Raw genomic sequence first — 18,079 nt, 5'->3', positions numbered from 1 at the left:
AAATGGAAAGGCATTTGAATAAATTAAAGACATCCAGAATAAAATAATGCTTTCTGCTGATTGCTTGCTCCTTAAGACTGGTGGTGGCTGTGGTGGTGGTTGTCTTTTGTGGTCAAGGAGGACCAAAATGACATCACTATGTTGGGTCAAGGTACAGTGTGTCTGACTGTGGCTGATCAGTGAGCTCAAAAGGTTCTACTTCAGGTTGGGTACAAATAGTCCTTATGAACATTTGGAGGGGAGATATCTCTACATCTGCACATCTCATGTTTCTTTTGAGATAATGCAATTCTGCTTTGTTCATAGAGTACAGCACCTTTTTTGATGTGGACCCACCATGCTGGGTAAATGAAGACAAATGAAGAGCAATTTTTTAAAAAATGAAGAGGGTAGAGTCTATGAACTATAAATCAGTGAGATTTACTTGAATTAATGGCAAAGTTCCACAATGGATTATTACAGGAATGGTTTGTGAGCATACAGAAAGGGAAGCAATGATTGCTAAGAAGCAGCATAGCTTTAACAAGATTTTATTAACAGGTTATCAGACTAATCAGAGCAGCATCATGACATGTTGTTGTTCAGTCATTCAGTTGTGTCTGACTCTTCATGACCCCATGGACCATAGCACGGCAGGCCCTCCTCCATATCCTGATATCTCCAGAATACTGGACTTAGAATCAGGAAGACCTGGGTTCAGATCCTGCCACTGATATTGGCTCTATGACCATGAGCAAGTTTACCCTCTGAGCCTTAAGCAAGTAAGATTTTAAATTATTGATGGGTTGTGATTTGTACCCCAATGAAATCACAGGTCCTCAGTGTAGATAAGGGTAATATTGTAGATATGGTTTGTCTGGAGTTTAACAAAGCATTTGACAAAGTTTCTCATGCTCTCCTTATGGACCACAGGGAGAGATGTGGCTTAGGTTATAGCACAATGGGGTGGATTTAGAACTGGCTGAATGATTGGATCAAAAGAATGGTCATTGATGTCAACTAGGAGAGAGGGCTAGAGTGAAATGCCCTGGAGATTCAGCCTTGGGCTTATGGTGCTTAACAGTTTTGTAAGTGGTTTGGAGGAAGGCACAGATGGCATCTTTATCCCATTTGTAGACGACATAAAACTGGGGAAGGTAGTTAACACATTGGACCGCAGAATTAGAATCTGAAATTTTTGGCTGGAATGATGGTCTGGATCTACTAAGATTAAATTTAACAGGAATAAATATAAAGCCCTACATTTAGATTTAAAAATCAGCTTCACACACTATTGGGGTGGTGTAGCTGGATAAAATTTGTGTGAAAAAAGATCAGGGGTAGGGGGAGATTTAGTGGACCACAGCACAACAAGGCAGCCAACAATGCTGAACTGAAGTTGTTTTTCTAGAGACATTATGTCTAGAACCGGAGAGGTGAGAGTCCTGCTGCTCTCTGTCTGGGTCACATCACATCGTACATCACATCGTGTTACGTTCTAGATTCCACATTTTAAGAGAGACATTGATAAACTGGAGGTTTTCCAGAGGAGGAGGACTAGGGTGGGGAAGGGAATGGAAACCATGCCTTATGGGGATCAACGGAAAGAACTGGAAATATTTAACGTGGAGAAGATGTAGGGGGGATGTGACAACTGCCCCCTCTCCGAAGTATCTGAAGGACTCTCACGGGAAGAGGAATTGGACCCGTTCTCTGGGGCTCTTTGCTCACAGGACACAACTAGAAGAAACAGGCAGACATCACAAGGTGGTTCATTTCAGCTTCAGGACAATCAGCGCTATGCCAAAGGGGGATGGGCTGCCTTGGGAGCAGTAGATTTCTCCCTCGGGAGAGGACTTCGAGGAAAAGCTGGATGGCCATTTGTTGGGGATGGTGCAGAAGGAATTTCTATAGAGGGATGCGTTGAACCAGCTGGACTTTCAGGTTCCTCACAGCTCTTGAGATTCTGTACTCTCCAATTCTTTTGAGGTTCCTTCAGGCTTTAACAATCTATGTCTGACAGTTCTCAGATGAAGAAATTAAAGCCATCTATAGTCATATGAAAAAATGCTCTAAATTGTTATTGATTAGAGAAATGCAAATCAAAACAACTCTGAGGTACCACATCACACCTATCAGATTGGCCAACATGACAAAACAGGAAAATGATAAATGTTGGAGAAGCTGTGGGAAAATTGGAACACTAATACATTGTTGGTGGAGTTGTGAAATGATCCAACCATTTTGGAGAACAATTTGGAACTATGCCCAAAGAGCTACAAAAATGTGCATACCCTTTGATCCAGCAATAGCACTTCTAGGGCTATATCCCAAAGAGATCAAACAAATGGGAAAAGGACCCACATGTACAAAAATATTCATAGCAGCTCTTTTTGTGGTGGCAAAGAATTGGCAATTGAGAGGATGCCCATCAATTTGGCAATGGCTGAGCAAGTTGTGGTATATGAATGTAATGGAATACTATTGTGCTATAAGAAATGATGAACAGGCTGACTTCAGAAAAAACCTGGGAAGACTTATATGGTCTGATGCTGAGTGAAGTGAGCAGAACCAAGAGGACTTTGTACACAATAGCAGCCACGTTATGCAATGACTAAGATTGTTAAACTGAACCCTTCTCAGCATTACAAGGATCTAAGACATCTCCAGAGGCCTCAGGATGGAAAATGCTGTCCACATCCAAAGAAAGAACTACCGAAGTCGAATCACTATCACGTATTTTTACCTTCTGTTGAGTTTTGTTTCATCTTTCTGATGGTTCCTCCTACTGGTTTTAATTTTTACTTACAACTTCACTAATGTGAAAATATGTTTAATGGGTATGTATATGTAAAGCCTATATCAGATTGTGCGCCGTCTTTGGGAGGGTGGGGGGAAGGAAGGGGGAGAAAAATTTTCAACTCAAAAGCATATGGAAGTGATTGTTGATAAATCAAAATAAATTAATAAAAAAAATAATAAAACAAACAAACAAACAAAAAAAACCCCAATCTATGTCTGAAAGTCTCTTCAGGGTCTCACTTTCTTTCCCCTAAGGTATCTTCCACCTCTCCTATGCTCCAATGTCTACAGTTGTAGGATCTTTCTTGTTAAATACTTGACTGAGATGAGTGAATGTCATGAGCATGCTCTGGAATGGGGGAAGGGGCATCTCCTGGGTGGTATTAACAGAGAAAGCCAGCCCTAGAAAGTGATGACAGCTTTTGGACTAATCTGAACTAATTAGATACTAGTCTGAGTGAAGGTTTCTCTCCACTTGTGTTTATTTTTTGTCCTTTTCTGGTTGGCTTATCTGTTTTTCTCACATTGAGCCATGAGACTGATGGTTCAGCTAGGCAGAAGCAGTACCTCTTTCTATCATTTCCATAGCCCCACAATTTGGGAAAAACAGAAAGGGAATGTCTACTATAATGTCACACCCCCAAACACACATGGCCTCCTTCCATGGATGGAGACAAAAATCTCCTCTCCTTCCCTCCTTCTTTGTGGGAAGAGCCCCCCATATAGAGACTTGGGATCTATTTCTCGCTCTGCCACAAAAGATACTTCTCCTCCCTAGACCTATTTCCCCAAATGGGAAGGCTAGGCAAGATCATCTCTACTGCTCTTCCAGTTTACTCTGTGAAGGTCTTCTCCAGCTCTGACATTTTGTGTTCTAAGGGCTCTGCCAGCTTTCACTTCCTACAGCTACAGCTCACCAAAGAAATTTACAGAAATCTGCAAGAGTGGAAATGGAGGTGGAGGGCAGTGGTAACAAGCATGGTGCAAGAACACCTGGCGTATGGGGGCAGCCAGCAGGGACAGATCTCTGGGCTTCTTTAACTCTGCCCAAGCTTGGTAATAGAGAAGGTTAAGAGAAGCACCTTCCTCTGAAGGCACGAGAGTGGGACGTCCTTCACCACTGCTGTTGTATAACATTTTCTATTACCATTGTTCAATGTATGGAGTTGTATCTGGTGGCAGGGTATATCCCACAAACCCTCACGCCTGAGGTTGAAGCAGGAATAGCACAAACACTCATCTCAAGTAGGCAAACAGTCTAAATATCCTCTTCTTCCATGACAGGGAGGGGAAAGATACAGTGGAATGAGCCCTCAACTTGGGATCTGCAGATTTGGGTTTGAATCCTCCTTCTACCACCAACTAGCTGTATGACCATAGGCAAGCTGCTTAATCTTTCTGACTCTCAATTTATCTATCTGTAAAATGGGGATAAAAATCCCTACCTTGTTACCCTCATGGGGTTGCTGAAAGCATCCAATGAGACAATGGATGTGAAAGCCCTTTGTAAACTGTAAGGCTTATAAGCAGTAATGAGCTTGGGAGACTGTAAGGCACTGTATCAAAATAAGGGGGACTATTATTATTATTTCTACCCTGAAAGTTCAATGGTCAAGTAGAGTGCAAATCAAAGACAGGAGGGGCTTAGAGGAAAAGCAGAGGAGGCAGCCACGGCCTGAGGAGGAAGTACCTGTTGGGGAATGTGCAAAAGTGAAGTGGGTGCATCCTTTGCAGACACCATCTGAGAAGTAACTGAGTGAGAGTGTGTGTGTGTGTGTGTGTGTGTGAAAGAGAGGGAGAGTACATGAAAAAGGGTGTATATGTGTGTGTGTATATGAGCAAGAATGTCTCTGTGTGTGTGTGTGTGTGTGTGTGTGTGTGTGTGTATATTGAGAAGAGAAGGTGTGTGAGCAGCCGGGGTCTTGGGTGGGCTTTCCAGGTAGGCCAGCCCTGGCTGAGTGACATGGCTACTTCCAGAAGCCCTTGACCCCAGTCTATCCAGGCAGGAGGGGAGCTGGACAGCAGACAGCTCCAGCCTCCTCATTCGGTCACATCGACAGAGAGGAAGGCCTTGATCGCTGGGAACTTGCTGCAGGAGAAGTCAATGAGTAGCTGTTTGGTGCCGCTCCTGAGGGGAGTGATCTCAAACTTGAAGTTGGAGCGCTCCTTCGGGCGCAGGGATGGCACCCTAAAGGGAAAAGAGAAGCAAGAAGCAGAGGAGAGGTCAGGAGAAAAGAGAACAAACTGCCCCAATCTCACGTCCCCCAGGTGACACCGCTTTGGCCAAACAGTGCTGTACGAAGAGGGAACTCTGCTGGAAATCAGGGGACTTGGATTCTGGTCTTAACTCTGCCAGTGTAGCCGTGTTACTTTATCTCTATGGCCTCAGTTTCCTCCTCAATTCTTCCTCCCAAATAGACTATGTGGTCTCTGAGGTCCCTTCCAGTTCTGATGTCTTATATTCTATGATTCAGGTTCTCGTGTCTAATGGGTAAAGCTCTGGAGGGTTGGGGACACCCAGGTGACATCCCCGCAGGGCCGAGTTAGGAGCGGAACTTGGTGACAGCCTCTTGAGTCACTGACTTAGAGCTGGAAGGTTCTCAGAAGTCACCTTGTCCAAACCCTCACTAAGTGCATGAATTTCCTCCACTTTGGGAAAATGAATAAAAAATCCTCTAGTGATGAGGAACTTGCTGCTTCTTGAGACCATTCATTTCACTGCTGAGAATGTTAGGGAATCTTTTGTGTGGTGGTCCTGGGACAGCCTGCTGGGGCTGGGCAGAACAAACCTAACAGCCCTAATGGAAGCCCTGAACCAAGAGTGAGCCTGAAGGACACCTCAAGTATCCTGTTACAGGACCCTTTTCCTCCAGTCACCCCTGAACTTAGAGGTATCATATTAGATGTAGATCTTGGAGGTAGAGATGATCATGTTATTATACATATCTTACAGGTCTACATTCTTCAGAGGAGGAAATTGAGTACCAGAAAAAAGAAGGGACCCAGTCCTACAGAGAACTCTGTGTTTGTTTATGTGCCAGAACCTCAGGCCTTTGTGAGTGCCCATCCAATGGTGTTACCTTCTTGTCCTCTCCCTCCTACCTTTGCCCCACAGGCTACAACCCCATAGTAACTGGCATGGATAGGGTGGAGACTGGAGAAGGAGTGTAGAACACAGGCCTCAATTTGTCACACCCGAAGGATGGCACAGTCTCTGAGCTTTGGGAACTATAAGGGTCCCCCAATTACTTTAGATTTAATCAAACCAGCTTCCTGAATCACACTAGTCCTAGGGCTGAGGCCCCCAAAACTCACTTAATCTTGAGGTTGCCCCGCATGAGACCGCTGCCTTCCACCGTGAGCACACAGTTATTCACTGGTTCATCCAGGGGGTTGGCAAACAGAACCTGTACATTTACAGGGGTCTTCACTCTGGCCTGGTCCAGTAACTGTGGAAAAAAGATGTACATTAGATTATGGCATTGTCTCCCAAGCCCAACCAGTACCTGCTCCTCTGTACCTGACCTAGAAGGCAGTGGGGAGTGGATGGTGTAAGATGCAGTGTTAGGGAAATGAGTAGGAGCCAGGAAACCTGGCTTTATAATTCCAGCTCTACCACTGACTCACAGATTTAGAAACTTGGGAAATTAGAGCAGGAAGGGCTCTCAGAGGTCATTTAGACCAGAGACATCCAATAGTGAGGCCCAGGGACAACACTCTAGAGTAATTATACTTGTAATTGGAAATAATTTAATAACCTAATGATAATTGGGTAATATTTAAAAAAATAAATTTTAAAATACAATATACATAATGTTAATATGAGGTTTCTAAGTTTCATGGGGGCTTCTAGGATCTTTAGTGGTCCTGTTTCTATTTAAGTTTGATAGCAATGAGCTAGACCAACCCCTTCTTTTTCATGGATGAGGAAACTGAGGCCCAGAGAGAAATGACTTCTCCAAGGTCACCTGGAGACAGGGACAGAACCAGAAAAAGAACTCAGGACACCTGGTTCCTAGGTCAGGGTTCCTTCCACTGAGTTCCCCTTCCTCTCCCGATTTGACTCTGGGAAAAATACTTGAACATTGACTCAAAAAAATGGAAAGTAAGTTAATATCATTTTGCAATAATGTATGTTATAATAATCATAATAATATTAATGATCTTTTAATATAACATGTGAGTTTAAACTATTCAAACAGACCAGTGACCTCAATGCCATGGCCAATCTAACCCATGCCTGACTACACTACACATTCATGTCTCCCAGTTCGCTAGAGGGATGCCCCAACATGCAGGGGCCTCACTCAATTTCTCTTGACACCTTGTTGGTAAGAGTGGAGTACAGAGGCTTATTCCTCACTCTCACTACTTGACTATACATTTTTTATTGGGCCTTTCTTCAATAACATCCTTTACTCTGGCTTTTATTTGACATTTCCTTATTTATCATGTGTTGCAGCCGGCTCACAGCCCCCTGCTACCCTCCACGCCCTTCTCTACTGCTCACGGTGGGACCCTCATTTTAAATATTCTTCAGAGACTGTAGCATGCCATACTGTGCTACCAGACAACCCCACTGGAGACTACTGGTATGAAAAAGATAGGCCATTGTTTATGGGAGAAATTTGGGGTTATTAAAAGAGCTTTGCAATTTCCCCAAATTTATCACTTTTCTATTTTGTTCAATACTGGGCTTGCCTTAATGTTTGGCTATGCTGTCCGTCCAAGCTATTCACACTGATGGATGAGTGTCATAGGTCATCCATCCAGCTCCATGTCATCATCTGGACAGAAGGCCTTCTTTCTTCACTTGGTTTTTCCAGTGTGGATGGGCAGGCCAAACTGCCTGGAGTGGTTACAGATCTCTTCCAGGAAGCTGTGCAGTGTTCTGGAGTAAGATGCAACTAGCAGAGAAATGCTCTATCTTCTCCATGCCCCTGGGAGGCTGGTGGGGCAGGGATCATTCCAATTAAAGGGGGATGATAAAATGACAACATCCTTGGAATATATAGTTTGCCTCTGGAGAACAGCAGGGGTAACACAGTGAAAGACAGTATTTGGAGTCTGAGGTTCAAATCCTATCTCAGTTACTTGCTACTGGATCACTTTAGGTAAGTCACTTAATTTCTTTGATCCTAAATCTCATTAGTGAAATGGGACTTCAAACCTGGTGATACTACTCTGAAACAGACATGCCTCATGAGTGTGTGCCAGAGAGGGTCCATTTGTTACCCCATCGGGCTCTCTTTTAAAGCCATCTGTGGTTAGAGGGGAGTCCTCTGTACAATGTCACAGCACAGACTGGTCAGAGCTGGGGAAAAGTTCTCAGGCCGTTCAGGAGGCAGCTTGGAAGGATTCTGGCTTCAGACCTGAGGCTGTGCACAGGCTGATGTGCCTGATGGTAACCCAGCTTCTTTTCTCTCCAGTTCTCCTCCCTGGCTCATCTCTTCCCCTCATCTGAAGCCGGTGTCCCCTCTGGTGGACAACTATATGTTCCAAGGATGTTGTCATTTTATTATCCCCCTTTAATTGGGATGATCCCTGCCCCACCAGCCTCCCAGGGGCATGAAGAAGATAGAGCATTTCTCTGCTAGTTGCATCTTACTGCAGAAGATGCACAGTTTCCTGGAAGAGATCTGTAACCACTCCAGGCAGTTTGGCCTGCCCATCCACACTGGAAAAACCAAGTGAAGAAAGAAGGCCTTCTGTCCAGATGATGACATGATCAGAACTCTGATCCTGTACAGCTCCGCAGCTTTGTACTTAAGCTGCCCACGTGTCTGCTGGCTACCAGGCTCTACTGTAGATATTGGCAGTGGAGAGATTGGCCTCACCTCTGCAGTGGCTGTCAGACTCCAGAGGCAGGGCCTTGAGACCTTCTGTGCCTCAGTGCTCTCTGGACAGGACAGGGAGGAGCCCTCTGGGAGTCATGCAAACTGGGTTCAAGTCCCAGCGCTGCTACTGCCTAAGAAGGGGACCCTACAGAAGATGCTGCTTCCTCAGTTCTCTTGGTCTCAGATTCATTTGTAAAGGAGTGGACATGCCTTGTTGCCTCATAAGACTGGATCCTTCTGAGGATCCAAGAAGATAATAGATACAGCGAATCCATATCAATGTATTTGAACAATAATGGCTAATGAGTGCATTTTATAAATTGTAAAGCCCCACACATGTCTTAAAAAGTTAGCATTCTTCTGGAATTTAGAGCTGGAAGGACCTCAGAGGCCATCTCATCTAACTCTTCATTTGACAGATGAGGAAACAGGCTCAGAGCATCACTGAGCTGGGGCTGGAAGGGATCTCAGATGCCCTCTAGTTAAAACCCCTCATTTTACGGGGAAGAAAACTGAAGCCCCAGGAGACTGTGACTTGCCCAAGGTCACACAAGTAGTGACCAGCACAACTGGATTTCAAACCCAGGTTCTGTGACTCTGCTCAGCGCTACCATTTTAATATCTCTTTCTACTATAAGTAGCTGGTGAGATATATGGGTTGGGGAGAATAGGTGAGGTCCTCGGAGAGGAAACCCCAGTTCAAGGCAGAGAATCCTCCATCGGAATGAGGACTCAGCCTTGGACAATCTCAGAGCCGCTTGTGGGCCAGCATGCCCTGAGGGAGACGGGGCACTAGCCTGCCTCGTGCAGGAGGATGAGTAGTCAAGAAGGGAGCAAGCTTCTGAAAAGCTGGCAACGGTTTCCCATCAGGGCACGGTGTTACTCTGGTGGAGTCTGAAGACATGCTTCACTGGCTGTGTTGTCCTGGCTTCCTTCATTCCCCCTTTATTATGTGTCTCCAGTGTGCTCTGGGAGGTTCACAGATGTGTCTTAAACTGAAAAAGGTTGGTAAATGTTGGGACAGAGGAAAAGGGGAAGGTAAAAAGGAAGTGTGACTATGTATCTTACTGGGCATGTGAATATGGCACCAGAGAAACAGTCTGGTACAAACTCCTGGCTTGAGACACTACTAGGTGCTAGGCAGGAGTCATGTTTGCACCAAGTTCCCTGGCTCTGTGTATATTTAGGAAGGATCTTCTTCTTCGAAAGAACTGAGGGGTTGTGGGTATGGCAGTGGTTTCAGCACCCTCAAGATATGGCTGTACTAATTTCAAAGTAATGAGTGTGTATGTGTATTGGTGAGGGTCCCCTCACCTTTAACCTTCACTCACAGGGTCTCTCCCCTTTACTACCCCCACATCCTCCAACCTATAGCAGGAGCATCCTTCTACCTCCAGAGTAATGGCAGGGTTGTCCAAGATGACATCTCTCTCCACCACAACCTCGGCTTCATCTGTAACTTGACATACAGCAGTGATGCGGATCATGTTGTCTGCTGTCAAGAAGTTTTCATATTGAGCATATGTGAGCTTCAGTGGGTATTCCATCTCTGGAAGGAGAATCCAAGAGTGAGTGTGAGTTTTCGTAGGAGGTGAATGTGAAGCTGGCCTACTCTGGGGAAATGTTTTCTAGCCAATACTTGGATGACTTCCCTCTTAGTTAATTGCTGACAAAAATATTTCCTTCCTTGTGGATGATGGGATGGTCACACATCTGGCTAACAGCTGCCCCGGGATTAGGCTAGGACACCCACCATAAGAAGTTGAGCAAACTCCCAGGAGGCCAGACTTATGTAAGGGAGAGTTTTCAAGAGCTAAGGCACTGTTGTTTCCTCCCCGTCCTAGAGAAGAATGAAGGACGTGTAAGTCCCCAGGGCCCAGGCATGCTTGGGCTGGGAGGGCTACCCAACATGTGACTGATGCTCTCCTTCCTACCCTCACGTGCCAGAATCACAGAAAGTGGCTGGAGCCACAGGCTACATTTGAGTTAAACAGGAAAACTCACATGAGCCAGGAAGGCATATCTCAAACTCAAAGCAAACTTTGAGGGTGCCAGGTTAAGGAGAGGTATGGAGCCTAAACCAGCAGTTTCTGTACTGGTTTCAGACCCTCCCACCTGCCTATTGGTCTCACTGCAAAGTTTAGGGTGGATGTGGCTCTGTGCTCTTCTCCTTCCTCCTCTATAGGGGGACTCTGGGGCATTCTGCCCACTTGAGTAACACCGATGGCACAGGTTTATGTATTGCTTTATGGTCCCAAGACACTTCACATACATCACTGCATTGGACTGTCACAACAACCCTGTGAGGTAGGCAGTGCGGGGGTTATTATTCTCATTTTATAGATGAGGATACAGACTCGGAGAGAAATAATTTGCTTGTGGTTGCATAGTGAGATATAGACATCTGGGTAGCAAAGGGTAGAGACCCTGTGAGTGAGGGCTAAAGGTGAGGGGACCCTCACCAATATACACACACACACACATAATGAGTAACACAGCGAGTTAATGGCAGAGACAGGCCTCAAACCTAGGTGTACTGTGTCCTAGTCCAGTGCTCTTGGCTTCATACTTTGTTTCCACTTTCCCCAGAGGAGGAGAGGGTTCAGGTTTCTTTCCTTCCTTTTTTTCCTCCTCCCCACCCTATTTAGATGGCCCTTCCTGGGCTTCTACCAGGGTCTGACTTCTCTGGGGGCCTGTCTGACTAGTGTCTCTCACTCCAAGTACTCTCTGGAAACAGAGCTCCTGTGTCCCATAGCTGCTCTGCAAAGGTTCTGTATGTCAATCACACAATCCCCAAAGTCAGTCTAGACAGGCCCATGCCTGAGAGAGGCAAAGAGACAAATGATCGTCTCAGACCTGGCCTCTGAGGCCATCTACAAAATGAAGGAATTAAATTAGATGATCTCAATTGTCCTTTACAGTTCTGACATTCTAGAATTCTACAGCAACAGCTCCCTTCTCAGTCCCCCTCCCTGCCTCTAGTCTCCAATCTAGACTGCCAAGGCAAACTTCCTAAAGCACCTTCCTCCCCTGCTTGAGAATATTCAATTACTTCAAAAGCACTATTTCATTGCTTATAGGTGAAATGCAAAGTCCTAAGCTTGGCATTTAAAACACTTTATAATCTGGTCCTAGCCAGCCTACCTGTGAGGCTGCTCAGAGGCACAAGATGAAAAGAATGCCAGGCCTGAAGTTAGGAAAACCTGAATTTAAATCCAGCCTCAGATATTAGCTTTATGACCCTGGACAAGCCACTTTACTGCTGTTTGCCTCAGTTTCCTCATCTGTAAATTGGGAATAATAAAGGCACTTCTCTCTCAGGGTTGGTGTGAGGATGAAACGAGATCTCTGAACTTTAGTTTCCCCACTTGTAAAATGGGGATAATAAGTAATACTACTACAACAACAACATCAACGTGGTATCTACATCACAGAGTTGTTGTGGAGAAAAATGTCATTTCTTTAAACCTTAAAACACTATTTTTTGTTATTATTATAATGTTTGCCACTGGGAGAAGGTATAAGGGAAGGGCTGTTGTTGTTACAGTTTCTTTCCAACCAGAACCCAGGGAAGAGGGAAAGTTGTAGTTCTGGTTCGGCAGAGGCCCCTGGAGCTCAGGAATTGCTCTGTAATATACAACCCAACTTTGGGAAAATCTTTTATCTGAAAGCCTCAAAGCACTTAGGATACTTCCCGGACTGCCCCAGTCTCTTTCCACCAGTGACCTGGATTCTGGCCCTGGTCTCTTGGTGCTGATAGGTTGATTTCTGCCTGATTTTGCTAGGCCCAGCAGTTTAATCTGCATTATTAACATTTACACCATCACTTTCTCAAATCTGGACAAAAACAGCAAATAACCCAAGCCCTGGTTTGTAACATTTGAAGACTCGCCAGGTGTAAATGCTCACCCTGAAAATTTAACAAATGGCTCTTGAGAGCTGGCCTGCACTGGCTCTAAGTCCTTGCCTGCCCACTCCACACCTTGCGGGTGTGTGTGCCTTCCCTTCCTTCAGCCCCCTGTGTGTCCTCAGGCCCCTTTAGAACAGAAGTTCCTGGAGGGCAGGCTTTGTCTTGCTTGCTTGTATTTATATCCCTAGAGCTTAGTACAGTGCCTAGCACACAGTAAGCTCTTAATAAATGTTCTGTCTATCTATGAATGAATAAAACGTTTATTAAGCGGTTCCTATGTGCAAAGTGCTCGGCTAAGTGCTGGGAATATAAATAGAAAAGTAAGACAGTCCCTGATTTTAAGATGCTCAAACTCTAATGGGGGAGACAACATATGGATCTATCTATCATTATCTCGTCCTTCACTGCTTGTCCCCTCTCTCCATCTCTACTCATCTGGACAATCTGGAATCCTTTGGGTCTCTTCTTGACTGTACTACAGGTTGCTACAGCCAGCTCCTATTATTTTCCATAGTGCAGCATAAAATCAATAAGCATTCAATAACCCTTTATTAAGTACCTACTATGTGCCAGGCATTGTTCTAGGGCCAGGGGATATACAAAGACAATAGTGAAGCAGTCCCTGCTCTCAGGGACCTTCCATTCCACTGAGAGGGACAACATTCCCACCTTCTTTACAACAGTATCAACTCAGTGACTTTGGGCAAGTCGATTGCCCCCTCTGAGCCACAGGTTTGATAGGTGCGCAGCGGGGGCAATAATTTCTGCAGTGCCTACCTTCTTTGTAAGGCTGTACATAATACCCTCTCAGATAATGTACACGTGAGAATTCTGTCAACTGTATATTGTGGTAGAAGGGGGAATTATGAAGGAAAGAGTTCACAAATTACCTTCTTGAGGGTCCAGAGAAGCTGTGATGGAGTCCTTCCACACCTCGTGTACCAGGGTCCCATTGTACACAATGGTCCAGGCTGTCATGTTCACCGAGACAGTCTTCCAGTCATCACTCAGGTTTTTGAGCTGCAGGGACACGTTGACCTCTTTTCCCACTTCCAGAGTGCCATTGACCTTGAACTTCCCAGAGATGCTGGGTGGCTTCACTTCTGCGTTTTCTGGCCCAGCTGCTGTGGAGCCAAACGCCCCAGAACTGGGCTTCAGTTTCTGCAGAGCCTTCTTGAACACCTCCCTCTCCTCCTTGGAACCTGTGCAAAGCGGGAGGGAAAAGGTGTTGGAGGGAGTCTAAGGCGTTTGGAAGTGGCGTTATAACAGTGGTGAGCGCACTGCACTGCAGGGTTTGAGGCCCAGTCTTGCCTTTGCTGTGGGTTTACAGGGTGAGCTGCTGCCCCTCCTCATGTCTCAGTATTCTCACCCGTAAAACAGGGAAGTCAGACTCCTGGACGATCTCTACTTAGGTTCCTCTTAGCTTTAAGATTCTAAGTTTGACTTGTTTCAATTCCATAAATATTTATGAAGTATCTACTAGAAGGCACTAGGGATACAAACATCAGTACAAGACGGATGCTATTCTTAAGGAACTTACAATCTCAGGACAACTCCAGGCTGACAGTCTATGTTTTAGGGGCCACTCCAGCTCTAACAGCCTATATTTGAGGTTGTAACTGTCTGTGACTGCCCCAGTCCCTTACACTGCCACACAAAATAAAGCATCTCAAGGGAAAGAAGGGAGATGGAATTATTGGCCCCGCCCCTAATCTCCTCCTGTCTTGGCCCCAGGAAGGTTCAGCTCCAGCTTACAAGGGAGAATTGTCAATCACATTACCGGAGCAGTCAGTTCCTTGAAGTGTTGGCTCCTCTTGGCTTTTTCCCATCCTTTAGTCAAGATGCAAGCTGAACACCTGGGGCCAAGAGCTCTGCTGGTAACTATTTTTGTGCCCAAGCTGTCTGCAGAAAGAGGCTCCTACTGGGGCTGGGGCAATGTAGGTCAGCTGCTGGGGTTTGCCCAACGATCTGGACTTCCTACCCCTGTTTTCAGTCTTCAGCATTTTGTTATGCAAAATGCTTAGCAACTACTTTTATGAGCTACTCCTTAGGGCAAAGTTAGCGTCATTAGGTGAGGAAATTGAGGCTGACTGGTCAAATGACTCGGCTTCATGTCACGCAGGGGCTGGAGCAGAGTCCAGAACCCAGGTTAGGTCACCTGGATGCACTGGGTCATTTTCCCCCTTAAAGGGTCCAGTAAGGGGATAGAAGTAGCCAATCCATGCTGCATGGGGCCAGTTGGGGAAAAAACAGTGGACCAACAGCCAGGTCCTGGATCTGCCAATGACTCTTGTGTGAGTGACCCTGGGTAAGTCATTTCACATTTCTGAGTTTCAGTTTTCTCATCTGTTAAATGGGGATAATAATACTTGCCTTGCCTACATCATAGGGCTTTTGTGAGGCAAAAATAAGAGACCTTATACGAAAACTTATGTACTAATGCTTCGCTTTGTAACTATACTTTATAAAGTAGTTGTTACAATAAGTTGTGGTCTATTTGTTAAATAGTTCTTTTGTTTCTAGTCTCACCTTTTATTCTAGGCTTTTTGCATTAACATGACATTAACTTGGAATGGGTCAACTCTCACATCTACCTCTTTAGGATGCATGGGACATTTTTTTGCTGAGACCTATTTTCATTCTGAACTCTTAGGCACTTCCAGAGGGAAGTCTTTGTGACTTTGGGCTGGGGGACAGTCTCTACCCTTGGTTATAGAGTCCCTTCAGAATAGTGACATAAAGCTGATGTAGTTGTGATTGTTGGTGGGAATGGAGCAGGCAGCGTCTGTATGCAAAGAATCTTCTTCCTGGCACTGATTATGCCCATGACTATTTCCTACATAAGAGCCATAAAAACAGAGAATATCAGAGCTGGAAGGGACCTTAGAACAGATGATATTAGCTCAGAAAGGGACCTTACAGGTCATCTACTCCAACCCTCTCATTTTATGGATGAGGAAACTGAGGTCTGGAGAGAAGAGATTTATCTAAAGTCATGCAAGGAGTTGATGGCACAGTCAGGGCGAGACCTCAGGCCACCTGACTGCCAGTCTACTGTTCTTTTCACTACATTCTCGTCTATATTTTGAATCAGTGTGTGTTAGAGATGGGAGCAATTATTTGTATAAGGCTAGGAGTCTATCTGGACTTGGGCAGGAGAAAGGAAGAATAAAAACCCCTATGTTAATCCTCTGAATCGGGATCAGCAAACAGGACGCTTTGGGCATTACCTGTAGGGATAAGCTAGGCTGGCAGGGGTTGCGGATGGGCCCAAAGCACTCTCAGAAAGGGAAGAGGGAGAGGGAGTAGAAAGAAATGGAGGAGGAGGACAAAATCTAGAGGAAGGAGGGAAAGAAAGATAAAAAGGAGTGAATAAAGAACATACTCGTAGGAATCTAGAGACCTTGATTTTAGTCCTGGCTTTATTACTAAGGAGCTGGGTGATCTTAGGCAAGTCACCACACCACCTCTCTGGGCCTCAGTTTTCCCATGGGTGGAATTCGAGAGTTGGATTATATTACATCTCTAAAGTTCTTTTCAGCCAGAACTTTATATGTTCTATGTTCTCAGGTCTATTCTGTATTCCTTTTAGTTCTGACATTCTGTGGTCTATGTCTTCAGTGACATTTTTAGATTCTACAGTGTAAGGTATCTCCCAGCAATGACATTCTTTTTCTAGGCTCTAAGGACCTTTCAATGGTCTGCATCTATTCTGTGCTTTAAGATTCCTTCTTGCTCTGACACAGACTGTAGTCTAGGATTCTACATGGATTATTTCAGGTGCCATTCTGTGATGCCAGTGCCATAACTCATCCAGTTAGGAAACATTTACTGAGGTCTGCTGGGGACAGAGCTCTCTGTTAGGCACGATGACAAAGATGACCAAACATGGTCACTGATATTTTGAGGAGATAGTCACGGTCTAGACGGCCTTAATTTTCTCCCCTACTTTTCTTGCTTCCCTTCATAACAGCATCTCCTGGCTTACTTTTCAGTGACTGATGCTTGTAGGCATCACAGCCTTCTTTAGAGACAAGAGCTCCACCCCCCCCCCTTTTTTTGAGGTTGTTCAGATAATGTCACTTCACTGCTGAAAACTAAATGGCTCCCTACTGCCTAAGGACACAACCCAAACACAGTCCTGGCACCCGAGGGCATCTACCACCTGGCTTCGGGTGGCCTTCCTGCCCCATTGTTATCTTCCAAATTGACGATCTGCTCTCCCTTTCTTAACATAGCCTGGATGCTTTTGCTCCCATTGATCCATATGCTAGAAAGCCTTATCTTTGCCATTCAAAATCCTGCTTGCCTTTTAAGACCACCTCTTCCATGAAGCTTTTCCTGATCTCCCTGATTACCACTGTCTGTGTACCTCTGTGACACTTTATACCTTGCTGACACTCATTTCACACTCCCTAAGAGAATCATTTGCAGACGTGGCTTCTACCTCCCCTAGCCAGCAAGCTTGAGAAGAACAGAGACCATGCCTTATTCATCTCTCTATTCCATAGGACACCAAATATCAGGAGCTATCCGGAGCAGATGCTAATATATAGTTGCTAACTGAGTGAATGAGAGAGAGAGAGTGAGTCCTGCCACGTCTGGAATCCCAGGGCATGAGATGGACGGCCCTCTGCCTGGGTGTGACAGCCTCGTCTCTGGACCAGGGACCTCACCTTCAGCATATTTGTATTTGTCTGTGACATCCATGCGGGAATTGCTGCCCACGGCTTTTGTGCTGATGAACCTGCCCACAGAGCTAGTTTTGGAGGAGGTTTGTTTTTTGCTGTTATCAGAGTTGATAATCCAGGTGATCTGGTCAGCATTCACTTCCGAAAACACAAAGGGCATATCAAAGTCCAGGTTCACATCACCCTGCCGGACAGCAATGACAGAAGCAGGACCACACTGGAACACTCCTAGGGCACAAGGAGTCAGACAGAGCATGAAGATGCAGTCCAGACATCCCCACCTGTGCCATTCCCTGCACCCTGAGAAGGCCCTTCAATTACGTCTATGTCCTTCCTTTTTCTCCTCTGCCTCTCCAGATCCCATCTGTCCCTCAAGAACCAGATCAAGTCCTACTCCTCCATGAAGTCTTCCTTGAACACCTCATCTCTGAGGGATTGCTTCCTCTTCTCACTTCCAATAGATTACACTGTCTGTACCACTCACTGAATTTTTGTCATAAGCTTCCCAGGAGTATTAGACTGAGGCCCAGAGCTCCTCAGGGACACGGACCATGCTCTCTGTTCTTATATTTGCTACCGTGCTGTAGCAGATCAAAGAGAGGCCTGGCAGGGCCAGGCTTCTACCCTTTGATGAGCACAGGTCCTAATTCTTTTTAAGAAGTGCTAGAACAGGCAGAAGGGTCATTAGTTTGGGCAGGCCTACAGAACCGCATTAAAGAATAATCAGTGTGACACATAGGCTATAATAAAAAGCTAGGAAAATTTTTGTTAAAGTATCAAAGGATCAGTAGACTGAGGGCAGGGAACATATCCTATCTGAATTTTGTATCTTCTTTGGCCCCAGCAAGGCATTCTACATA

The 18,079-nt window shown here is 45.4% G+C and overlaps 1 protein-coding gene across 1 annotated transcript in view; it reads right to left on the bottom strand.

The window, feature by feature from the left end:
• Positions 1-399: 399 nt before the first annotated feature.
• Positions 400-18,079, bottom strand: part of TGM3 (transglutaminase 3) — a 40,493-nt gene continuing 22,813 nt past the window's right edge. The window contains exons 9-13 of the mRNA XM_078149170.1: positions 17,205-17,447; positions 13,419-13,730; positions 10,010-10,167; positions 6,097-6,230; positions 400-4,969 (exon numbers count right to left, since the gene is read on the bottom strand). Of these exons, the coding sequence (XP_078005296.1) occupies positions 4,822-4,969; positions 6,097-6,230; positions 10,010-10,167; positions 13,419-13,730; positions 17,205-17,447 (995 nt within the window). The 3' untranslated portion in view covers positions 400-4,821. The remainder of the gene's footprint in view (positions 4,970-6,096; positions 6,231-10,009; positions 10,168-13,418; positions 13,731-17,204; positions 17,448-18,079) is intronic.

Source organism: Phascolarctos cinereus, unplaced genomic scaffold, assembly GCF_003287225.1.
Source record: "Phascolarctos cinereus isolate Bilbo 61053 unplaced genomic scaffold, phaCin_HiC Scaffold_2;HRSCAF=192, whole genome shotgun sequence".
NCBI lineage: Eukaryota > Metazoa > Chordata > Mammalia > Diprotodontia > Phascolarctidae > Phascolarctos > Phascolarctos cinereus.
The sequence above is the reverse complement of the archived record's forward strand: the minus strand, read 5'-3'. Positions and strand labels throughout refer to the sequence as shown.